The sequence below is a fragment of the Pleuronectes platessa genome, chromosome 9 (genome assembly GCF_947347685.1).
Source record: "Pleuronectes platessa chromosome 9, fPlePla1.1, whole genome shotgun sequence".
Classification (NCBI taxonomy): domain Eukaryota; kingdom Metazoa; phylum Chordata; class Actinopteri; order Pleuronectiformes; family Pleuronectidae; genus Pleuronectes; species Pleuronectes platessa.
Genome location: NC_070634.1, coordinates 5,290,421 through 5,302,060, shown reverse-complemented (window position 1 = coordinate 5,302,060; position 11,640 = coordinate 5,290,421). Strand labels below are relative to the sequence as shown.

General features: G+C 39.4%; 1 protein-coding gene across 2 annotated transcripts; it reads right to left on the bottom strand.

Moving 5' to 3' along the window:
• Nucleotides 1-1,343: 1,343 nt before the first annotated feature.
• Nucleotides 1,344-8,580, bottom strand: LOC128447792 (kynurenine--oxoglutarate transaminase 3). 2 transcript variants are annotated; one of them, XM_053430135.1, is made up of 14 exons: nt 8,446-8,580; nt 7,360-7,447; nt 6,918-6,979; nt 5,652-5,796; nt 4,912-5,061; nt 4,720-4,806; nt 4,459-4,581; nt 4,235-4,355; nt 3,458-3,534; nt 3,276-3,365; nt 3,007-3,193; nt 2,050-2,123; nt 1,872-1,958; nt 1,344-1,743 (listed from the first exon to the last, which is right to left on the bottom strand). In XM_053430135.1, the coding sequence occupies exons 2-14, from the start codon at nt 7,444-7,446 to the stop codon at nt 1,687-1,689; spliced, it is 1,347 nt and encodes a 448-aa protein (XP_053286110.1). In that variant the 5' UTR covers nt 7,447; nt 8,446-8,580; the 3' UTR covers nt 1,344-1,686. The 2 variants fall into 2 exon arrangements, with proteins under 2 accessions (XP_053286110.1, XP_053286111.1); XM_053430136.1 differs by having other exon boundaries at nt 8,394-8,536.
• Between the last annotated feature and the right edge of the window lie 3,060 nt (nt 8,581-11,640).

Sequence of the window (11,640 nt, the reverse complement as noted above, 5' to 3'; positions counted from 1 at the left end):
GTCAGGCCATGCTGGTTCAATGAGGGGGCCCTTAAATCCTGTGGAGCCATCGTCACTGTTATTAAATACATATGTGCTTTTCCAAAATTGGTTTGAAATGTATGCTGCAAAAAAACTTAAGTAAATAAGTGTGAAGGGGTCGTTTTAAAAAATATAAAAATAAGGCCACAGATGCCAAATTCAAACAGCAACTACATATACTTGAAAAGTTGACTTTATTTTGTGGAAAATGCAGTGTTTAGTTTTTATCAAAAATGCATAAAAATAAGCTTTAATTTTATTATAAATGGCAAATGTTCTATTCACAAATATAAATTTTACAATGAAAAACCCTGCTTTGGTGTTTTTTTTTAAGGATATGGAGCAATGTCTGAAATTACTTTCTTTGCTACCGAAAAGGCTGTCAAAACAGTTAATGTCTTTATGTTTTATAATATTTTAATTAATGTAGTTTTCCCCCTTGCCTTTTTAATTTACTGTACTGCTCTATTTGTATACCTCCACCTGTATACTTATACATATGTTCCATTGCTAATAAAGTTATACAAAGAAAACTGCAAAGGAGGAAGTGATTCTGAGTGCCATGACAAAGATCAGCACCTATGAATGTTTGTAAGGGTCCTGAGGAGGGTGCAGCACCCCTACTGTGAGGAGGCCGTATCTGCAAGGGAAAACTGTTTATTTAACAGTTTTTTAAAGAAAATAATTTTCTTGAAGAACATTTAAAGGGTAACATAGTAGTAAACCTACTTTTTTTCTTTGTACAAAACTTTTTTGTAATTATTTAGAAAATTCAATGTATTTTCTGTGATTGAAAAACGTAGAAGATGACTCTTGTGAAATTGTTTTGCGCAAACTGACAGATTTTAGAGGAGATGACAGTGGGTAAGACGTGTCTCAAAAAAGAAACTGTGATTTCTCTAATTAGCCTAAAGCCAATTTTACAGTCTACAATGTTCTATAACTGATATAGAATATTGTTGCCTTTAATGCGACAGTATTATACAAACTCTCTCCCTCTGAAGAAGAAAATGTAAAGAGGCAATTTATTAGGGGGACCAGTCGTAGCCCGTTGTTGACCAGTAGTTTACAAGATCAAAATATCATTCAGCAATATCGTCCAGTACCATTTGTGAACCAATGCAGTACTAAGCTGACTAAACCAGTTCTAGGGTAAGGACTTCACTTTGACATACATTTAATTGGTGAGTCAAGCATCTAGCCGGTCCTGATTACAGGATTAAATTACATCAGAGGCCCAACGAAAACCTAACCATCAGCACATATTAGGTAACACTGCGTGAGAAAGGAACGGGTGGAGTGTGAGAAAAAAGCAGCAATGATTTTGACAACAAACTGAGTGCATTTATTGTGTGCACAGATTCTAACAGACTCTAAGCACAACAAACATCAAAGTTTGCCAAAGAGAAATTCCACCAAATGCTGGTCAAAACAGCTCGTAAAGGCTGCAAGTCGACACATCAAAACCACTAATTAAAACAATAAAATGTCCAGTGTCTGTTGCAGAATGCACTCGAAAGTGTGGACACACCACTATTAACATTTCGCTAAAAACAGTTCAACAGTTTCCTGTGTATGTGCAATGTTGACGTCAAAGCCAGAGCCTTCAGTTTGAGCGCAGGGTTGGTCCTCCTCCGACCCCTGAAGTCCAGACACGGCAGCCCACTAAACCTTAGTCCAGTTCTTCAGGATCTTCTCTGCTGCATCCAGAGTGCTGTCTTTCTGTTGATTGAAAGACAAGTGGATGTTATAATGCTTTTTCACTACAGAAAAGAGGAAAGTGGACGACTAGATGATTTTGGATGCTGTGTCTTTTTGGTTTGTAACCATTATACAGTCTTTGTATTTACCTTAATGAAGCAAAGGCGAATATATTTCTCAAACTGCTTCTTTGACTCATCCCCGACAAACGCTGTTACTGGAATGGCGGCCAGTTTCTATCGATAAAAAATGTTTTATTAAGAAAAGCAATAAAATAATAAAACATAATGTGAATGATGTATATTATAGGGAGCAAAGTGAAATTACCTTTTCTTTAATCATCCACTGAACAAACTTGTAGTCATAGGCCTCATCATCACCCATATGTGACAGGTCCTGATCTACAATGAACACAGAACAGAAATGAATAGTCAGCAGTAAGGTTGGAGTTCAGAGTCGTTCTGCTGATACAGTGACCGTGACATTTTCCTCTCCTCCTTCTATAAAAGCTTAAAAAGACATTTCAAGTGGTAAATTATTCAAATTACAATACAAATGTTGACAAAATACATTTTCTTGTGTCTCCGTGTTTTTTGTCCGGAGTAAGGCCTTCGGCAAAAGTTGAGTTTTAACCAGTGGGAAGGTCCATCAGTGAGTTACACTGTAAACAATACTATCCATTACAGCATGGCTGGTATTGTTTTCAGCTTGTGAGTCTGTATGCGTGCGTCGTCATGGCAATGATGTGGTCCTGGAGACACACACAACTAACAAGTATGTTGCTGAGAGCAAAATCAAGGCAGAGCTTGAAGATGGGTGTGGTTCAACACATGACTAGTTAGTACTCATGTAATAATGCTATTATGTTCATTAACCTGTTGATGGATGTCTGGCAGGTGTGATGCCTGTGCCAGATGGTCTCTACAGACACCTTTTTAGTAATTCAACAATTTTGTAAATGAACTGACAGTAAACATCTTAAATGATGCAAGTTTAGATGCAAATAAACTTTTGGATTCATAACTATAGACCGTCTTTTTTTGCATAAACTGACCTATGTTGTTGGACAGGTCTGGTTACAGTCCCATCACTATAACAACTTTGAGATGCCATTTCTCGCCCACTGTGATTTAACACTTCTCTTGAACATAATTTGATAATCAGCTCTTCAAATCACTTCTGTGAAGCCCATAACTTCAACTTGAAAAGTGAAAACTAGAATGTATTACATTGGAATGAGCAACCAAGTGGTAAATGTTGTCATTTAAATGTAGAGTAACTCACTGAGAGATGTGACGTCCACTACCATGAAGTAACCTCCCTCTGGAACGACAGGGGTCATGCCGGCCTCCAGAAGGATAGCAGCCAGGCGGTCCCTCTTTCCTTCAAGTTCTTCTGCCAGTGAGCTGAAGTAGCACTCCGGCTGACCCATCAGCTCACAGTTCAGAAGCATACCTTGTGCCACAGCCTCCTGTAGAGTAGCAAACAGGCTTCAATATAACAGTGGGTTTGATTTGTCTTTGCCTTTCCTTGAAGGAACATTGCAGACTTGCCTGTAAAGGTGTCGGACAGGTGTAGAGAGTATTCTGCATGATGGTCTGAAGGTGCTTTATCAAGTGCTCGGGTCCTATAGACCAACCAAGCTGCAAGACAAAAAGTTCAACTTCATTCCCTAGCATGTGCAAGACCTGATTGTTGACTGTTTAACGCAGTGTTTAGAATCCAGATCTCTCACCTTCCAGCCAGTGACACTGAATGTTTTCCCTGCACTGCTGACAGTAATTGTTCGATCCCACATTCCAGGCAGGGTCGCTAAAGAGAAAGACGGCAACATTAACAGGCGATTCAATTTTATGTACAGCAATTATCTTGTTCTGTTATAATCCACGTCGATACTAACACGCCCCAAAAAGTATATCATGCTACTGCACATGTACAATGGGCATGTGGGTGCCAGTGTAAACAGGAAGAATTTGGTTTCGAGTTGCAGAACTGTCACAGATTGCCTGCATTATAGCTCGTCTTCTATGCATGTAAGCACCTGTTTCATTGTAAAAACGCGGAATTTAACTGCACAACAGCTGCTAGCAAAGATTACATGGGTCAGCAGATCTTCCTCCGCAAGATCAAGTGATAGAAACCAGCTATGGCTACGTTTTGACCAAAATAGAGTGTATACATCATCATTTCCAAATGTCTCAGTTTCTGCCTGAAGTAACAAATGTCTTTTGCCCCGACATTTTCACACTAAAATGTTGCAAACAGCATTTCCAAAGATGAGTAGTGTAGACGCCGGGCATTTAGGGTAGTGTTTTTAGATTAAAACGTAATAATGTGGATGTAACCTCATAACTAGCTCAGCAGAAAGTGTCATCAAGCAGCGTTGCAGAGGACGCAACTCCCTGTAACTGAGCTTAAAGAATGGAGGTGCCTCTATTGCACAGGGTGGGACAAACCCAATTGGCTCTCCTATAGTTTTTTGTTTAAAAAGTCTGTTGAGCTGAAAACGTACCAATTTTAATGTGCTGGTGGCCCCTGTAGACGAGCCACTCATAAACCTCATCGCTGAAGCACAGAGTGTCATGCTTGATACAAAGGTCTGCGATCATCTGCAGCTCATCTCTGGCGAAAACCTGCAAGAAAAGAACAACCCTGGAGTTTCCTGTCATGGGAATACATCAAGTTTCAAGTTTACATTCCTAAAACTCAATGAGGTGACTGATATGGTGCACTTACCTTCCCTATAGGATTGTTGGGATTATTGATGATGATGGCCTTTGTCTTAGAGTTGAATTTACTGGAAAGCTCATCTGGGTCAAGAACCCAGTCAGCACTTGTAATGTCCTTCTTCTTTCCGGACTTCAAAAAAATGGCAGGACATGTTTCGTGTCATGACTTTCAAAAGGTACCACCTTCACAGGCCAGCGTGTTAAAGTGGTAAAGTAGGCACATATGAAACATGTATGCTTAACAGAAGTGGTTTTGGATTAAACTTACAAGGCGTAACGGTATCATCACAGGCTTTGCCCCGGCCATTCGTACCATTGGTACATAGCAATCGAAAAATGGTTCTATTATGATGACCTACAAAATGAAACATTACACAAAAGTTATGGCAAATACAGAGAGCATGATTATGAACATTTGAATACAAACACCATTGCTTGAGAAGGAGGAAAGTCTTTTTGCCTCGTCTCCCTCATCCACCAGTCCTTGCATGGTGCTGAATAAGGAACCATAACCTCCGACTGTGACCAGGATTTCTTTAAATGGGTCAATCTGACGTCCATAGACCTTCCCGTAAACCTGAGAAAGGGCCTTCACCAGAGATGGATGACCCTTTTAAATAAACAGAAGATGTAAATCAGTAAATGAAAAAAATAATATGCAGTAGACAGGGGATTTCTGGAATACTGCATCTTTTGAGTCTTAAGGGTTATTTATGCCATCTTTACGTACGAGAAGAGATATGTCCGTTTCAACACTGTTACCGCCACTGCCTAAATACTTCAAACAATACATCCACTAGAGGGCAGCTGAGCACGGCGAGCTACTGACAACAACAAACATAGTGAAAGTGGACGAGGTTGTGCGGTTTAAGTCTCTCCTCAAAAATTTCAACAATTGCTGACATTTTTTGCTTGTGTTTTAACGTCCTCCCCCTAAACTTACGGCTAGGCTGTACACTACAGTTTGTGGTGGTACTGCTCTGTTTCCACTGTTTTGTCCGTATCCATCAGCTTTCAGAAGCAAAAATATGGCCGAGAATTACTCAGGGCAGAAGGTTCCTTATACATATCTTACCTTGAGCATAAAGTTACCTTAATACAATCTTGGTCTCTATCTGTACGATATAAATTATATAATTTGCATCAAAATCAAATTTGTTTTTTGTTATCATGTTCAATGGCATCAGTCAATGATCTTACAAAGCCTCTGGTGTACTGGTTCATCTGGTCCACCGATGCAGCCTGAGCTAGCGCCTCCTTGACATAAGACGGGGGAGGGATGTCTGGGTAGCCTTGGCCCAGGTTAACAATCGATGGGTCTGCTGCCACTGAGGTAAATGCCACCCTGAAAATACAAAGAAATAAACAAAGCCTTTTAAGAACCGATTCACAAAAACTCTAATCTGACCGTAGTAAACCAACATAACAACAGGGAACTGACTTGACCAATGGTTTTACTGTTGTGTTCGCATAAGCTGCACTGTTAGGTGTCTATGCCTCTTAACTTGACTAAGGAGTTTTACTTTTGACATTTTGTATCACATATGTTGTGTTTGTGTCTCCTAATCTAATTCTCATATTTGGTTTTACTTAAACTAGATGCATTGTAAGTCGCCCTGTGGAGAGAAAAATAAATGATTGTTGTTATTATTATGAAAACCCTATGACGCTTTCCTCTCTCACCCACACCGGTTGCAATGGTGTGATATCAACTTTTTCTTCTGTGTTACCATAGTATTATTCTTTGTAATGTGTATGTGTGTTTTCTGCTTTAAGTTTGTAAGGTGTAACGTTGTTTTGTTTTTTTTCCCATTAAGCACTTTGTGACCCGTCTGTGAAAAGTGAAATACAAATAAACTTGACTTATTTACTTAACCTCAACTTATTTTATCTTATTTCTTTTTAAGATTGTATTTATTTTATTTATTTTAATTTATTTAATTTATTTTATTTTATTTATTTTATTTATTTTATTTATTTTATTTATTTTATTTATTTATTCTTTTGCTCTCTTTTTTCTCCTAGCTCGGCTGGTTTTACAATGTCCTCTCTGATTTTAAATTTATTTATTTTCGAATGTCTCTGTGTTGTATTAAATGTCCCTGTACAGCGCCTTGAATCTACTTCTGTGTAACAAATATGCTTTATAAATAAAACTGCTTTGACAGCTGTTACAGACAAGGTCAAAAACCAAATGTACTTCAAACTTAAACAAGCTGCGTCAGTCACCATTTCATCCACCCGTCTAAGCACAGACTTCTTGTATAAAGATTAAAGAGAATGGGTTAATCAAGTTCCCTACAACCTTTTTTGCAGTTTGTACAAGACAGCTAATCTTATATTTAACTGTACCAGAATGCTAAGAAGCCTGCAGGCTCACAAGTATTATAAACTGTTGAAGTATGCATCAGAACTCCTTATCTACAGTGTCATACACACAGATACATTTTTCATTCTGTCACTTACCAGACATTTTTGTCCAGTCCCTCAATTCTCTTTGCATGAGTGTGCCGTGATGTCATGATACACTGCAAGACAATGCAAAAATACATTAAATCAAATTAGTTACATTTTGTGTAACTAAATGCGTAGATAACCTCCACAGCTGCCAAGAGCCAAGTGCAAGTGAATTACAGGATACACTTACCCAGCAAAAGGTTTGCTAGTTAAATAGACATCAACCCTTCAAGGTTTGTGATGTGCATTAACACTCCATTGTTAAATGTGGTGTCAAAGTATCAACCTAATCTATTATCAAGTAATTCTTCAACACTGCGGACACTGCACTGGTGTTGGTAGAAGTGTGCCTTGTTGAACCCAAGCACTGATTGTAACAGGGTTATATAAAAAAGACAGACTGTTAGTTTAATACCAAAAATCATTGAGCAGAGAAGTGAGTTGAGCCTACCTGTGAAGTACAAAGCCGTCTGTAGATGATATTTGCAGAATGACGTGCAAACCGGGAGCAGTTCAGGACCTGCCGTGCAACGTTCATGCTGCACACGAAGAGAAAGATGAAAAAATGCTGTTAAACGTTAACCTCATCCTGCATTTTCTGTTAACTTCTGTCTGGCTGTTTGAACATATACACGCAGTGACACTGTAGTTTCTCTCTCCAAGTAACAACTCAGTAACAACACAGTAACAACACTCTGACCCTCTGTCCAGATCACAAACTGCTCCAAAAGGTCTAGAAATAGTTTACACTCATTCAACATTTTCAAGTATATAATGAAAAGTATGAGACTTCATTCAAACAATAGGAATAACAAAAATGTGGATGGAGGCATTTGGTCAGTTTGAACAAACACACATAGCACTAATAAACAATTAGTAAATCTGGCAATACGATGCTGTCGATAAAAAGGAAAGAGTTTAAAAAACGGTCAGACAGAAATTGCCTTAATGCAAAACAAATAATCTTGTCTTCTAAAATAGTGTATCTATGGCTGCACTTTTTAAACCTTGTCTGTTATAGTCTGGTCAAATTCCAGATATATGGGTCCTGTACTGGTTTGTCTCCTAATATTCACTGTAAAACTCAAAATTGTTTATAGCGAGGGTCAGGGGGGGGTAACACTACCCTTAAAGGACAGAAGGTGGAGCACGTGTGCGTGAGCAGAGTCATGGGTCAGCTATAACTTCATGACCTTATAATAATATTATTGTGCGTTGGTTGATAAAGAACCAGGGGACAGAGTCAGGGGACGTGTTCAGGTCATGACACCTGCGTGTTGTTCGTAGACAGAGCACTAGTGTGAGCTACTGACCCTCACTGTTATACGCAGTCTGTGACCCGCACACACTGCTGGGGACATCGTTAGCTACCGCTACCTAGCAGCCAACTGGGACACCATGAATCAGGCTGTCCCTATGGGCTGTCCCTTTAGCTTGGATGCTATGAGGTACAGAGAGGTTAGCTGCTCTGACAGAAACACGTACCATGTAGTTACAGAGGAGTCACAGCGTCACCAGCTCAGTCAGCGCTACTTACGTGTCTCCACTCTCCACGGCGAGTCTCCTCTTTATATACACACTCTATGGTCTCCTCTCAGAATCAAGTCCAGGGAGGAGGAGCAGGAGGAGGTGCTGCTGCCTTCAATGTCGTCGGAAATGTACCATGTCAACATGTACTTAAGGCCCGAGCACCGATGGTGAGAGGCCCTATTTGTTTGTTTGTTTTCTGTGATACTCAGCCTCAGGTAGTTTGCCTCATCGTAAATCTAATCTTTGTGTGACGTTTGACTATAATCATGTTATTGCACTTTTTAAGATGAGATTTGTAACGTTGAATTCTCTATAAACCCAATGATTATGTGTGGTGCATTTCACATCCGTACGTGAGAAATGGCAAATAGCTCAGACAGCACTAACCCAATGATGATGAGGAGGAGAAGGAACCATCATGGAAGGACAAGAACAGGCCCTAAGCACAAGATCCATAGAGGCCAGGGTCTACCCCAGCAGACAGGACCCAAAGTGCAGGCTGTGCAAACATGCACCGGAAACAGTCCAGCACAAAGTAGCAGGGTGTAAGATACAGGATGAGACAGCCTACACTGAAAAGTAGGAAACAGTTTCCCCCTTTTTCTTAGCTATGTATCATATTTTTTTTACATAATGTATGTGTGTACTGTTATGTTTTTTTCAGTCTAAAATTGTGTATTTTTATTCAGCTGTCCCTTTAGTTGACCATTTTCTGTGTCCAGTACATATCTGCAATGTTTGTATATATTCAAGTTTGTACATAAAGTTGTTGCCTGATCTCCTCCATGTCCTACGTACAGTGCCTTGCATAAGTATTCACCCCCCTTGGACTTTTTCCCATTATGTACCGTTACTAACTGGAATTCAAATAGACTTAAATAAACTTTTTCCCATTTGATCAACAAAACATGCATAGTACTTTGGAGGTGCAAAATAAATTTTATTGTGACACAAACAATAATGAGAACAAAAAAGTTGACATCTGTTGGGTGCATAAGTATTCACCCCCCTGTGTCAATACTTGGTAGAACCCCCTTTCGCTGCAATTACAGCTGCAAGTCTTTTGGGGTATGTCTCTACCAGCTTTGCACATCTAGAGATGGAAAGGTTTGTCCATTCTTCTTGGCAAAAAAGATGAAGCTCAGTCAGATTGGATGGAGACCGTCTGTGAACCGCAATCTTCAAGTCTTGCCATAGATTCTCTGTTGGATTGAGGTCTGGGCTTTGACTGGGCCATTTTAAGACATTAACATTCCTTAATCCAAACCATTCCTTTGTAGCTCTGGCTGTATGTTTAGGGTCATTGTCCTGCTGGAAGATGAACCTCCGCCCCAGTCTCAAGTCTTTTGCAGACTGCATCAGATTTTCTTCAAGGATTTCCCTGTATTTGGCTCCATCCATCTTTCCCTCTATTCTGACCAGTTTCCCTGTACCTGCTGAAGAGAAGCATCCCCACAGCATGATGCTACCACCACCATGTTTCACTGTTGGGATGGTGTGCTCAGGGTGATGGGCAGTGTTGGGTTTTCGCCACACATAGCGTTTTGCATTGAGGCCAAAAAGTTCAATTTTGGTCTCATCTGACCAGAGCACCTTCTTCCACATGTTTGCTGTGTCTCCCACATGGCTTCTGGCAAACTCCAAACGGGATTTTGTATGGATCCCTTTCAACAATGGCTTTCTTCTTGCCACTCTTCCATAAAGGCCAGATTTGTGGAGTAGACGACTAATAGTTGTCCTGTGGACAGATTCTCCCACCTCAGCTGTGGATCTCTGCAACTCCTCCAGAGTAACCATGGGCCTCCTGGTTGCTTCTCTGATTAATTTTCTCCTTGTCCGACTCTTCAGTTTGGGTGGACGGCCTCCTCTTGGTAGGTTTGCGGTTGTGCCATATTCTTTCCATTTTCTTATGATGGATTTTATGGTGCTCAGAGAGATGTTCAAAGCTCTGGATATTTTTTTATAACCTAACCCTGCTTCATATTTCTCCACAACTTTATCCCTGACCTGTTTGGTGAGCTCCTTGGTCTTCATGATGCTGTTTGTTCAGTAATGATCTCCAACAAACTCTGAGTCCGTCACAGAACAGGTGTATTTATACTGAGATTAAATTGCAGACAGGTGGACCCTATTTACTAATTATGTGACTTGCAAATGTGACTTGTGAATGCAATTGGTCGCACCAGATCTTTGTTAGGGGTTTCACAGTAAAGGGGGTGAATACATATGCACTCAACACTTTTCAGATTTTTATTTGTAAATAATTGTGAAATCCATGTAATATTTCCCCCCACTTCCAAATGATGCACTATTGTGTGTTGGTCCATTACATAAACTCACGATGAAATAAATTTTAATCTGTGGTTATACCATGACAAAATGTAGAAAAGTCCAAGGGGGTGAATACTTATGCAAGGCACTGTATATGGTCCTACGTATATGGTATACGTAGGATCTGGACTATGTTGCTCATCATGTGTTGTGTAAGTTCTAAAATGTACTGTTTTTTTAGGTGATGTGGTGAGATTTTACAGATGGAAACATTTTATTTCATTAATGTAATACAAAAGTTGTTTGTACAACGGCAAGTAGAGGACATCTTCAAATTCCAGTCTTTGTAACAGTTGTTATTGTTTTTATCATTATTGTGTGGCAACACCAAAAAGCTGTAAAAACAGACACTGCTGAAAACAGATTTAAAGCCTGCCTGCAGAGGGCGACAAAAGTGCATGAATCAGTAATTCCCAAAGTATTATCAGTTTTATTATTATTATTGTGAGAATACCTAACTCAGAAATCATACAATTTAGTGACGACCAAAGCCTCTTTATGTGTGCTTAATTCTACCTTGCAGCTGGTCTGTTACTCTCCCAAGGATCAATCAAAATCTTGTTTTTGTGTTACCAGCTACCACCAACTAATCACTACACCATCATTTATTGGTTAATATTTTTTATTTCTAATCCAAAATTGTAAAATAATTGTTGTGGATTGAAATGTACAAGTACCTCAGCATTTGAGTGTAGAATACTTCAATAAATAGTTACATTCCATCACTGGTGAAAATCTAGTAATATTACATTTAATAATTTGTGAAAGGTGAATTTTGATAGGCTTGGACCATTTTGATCAGGACACTTATAGGTAGAATTTTAAGTAAAGGAGTTGCTCTCGTGCATTCTCGCATTGTTGTACTAGTAAT

What these genes read in the sequence shown, in the direction of transcription:
- LOC128447792 (XM_053430135.1), bottom strand. Translation starts at nt 7,446, where the DNA reads ATGAACGTTGCACGGCAGGTCCTGAACTGCTCCCGGTTTGCACGTCAT. An exon ending in CCACCAGCACATTAAAATTG is followed by an intron (nt 3,535 to 4,234) that starts GTACGTTTTCAG and finishes CTTTCTCTTTAG; the next exon opens with CGACCCTGCCTGGAATGTGG. An exon ending in TTCGCCTTTGCTTCATTAAG is followed by an intron (nt 1,744 to 1,871) that starts GTAAATACAAAG and finishes TTCAATCAACAG; the next exon opens with AAAGACAGCACTCTGGATGC.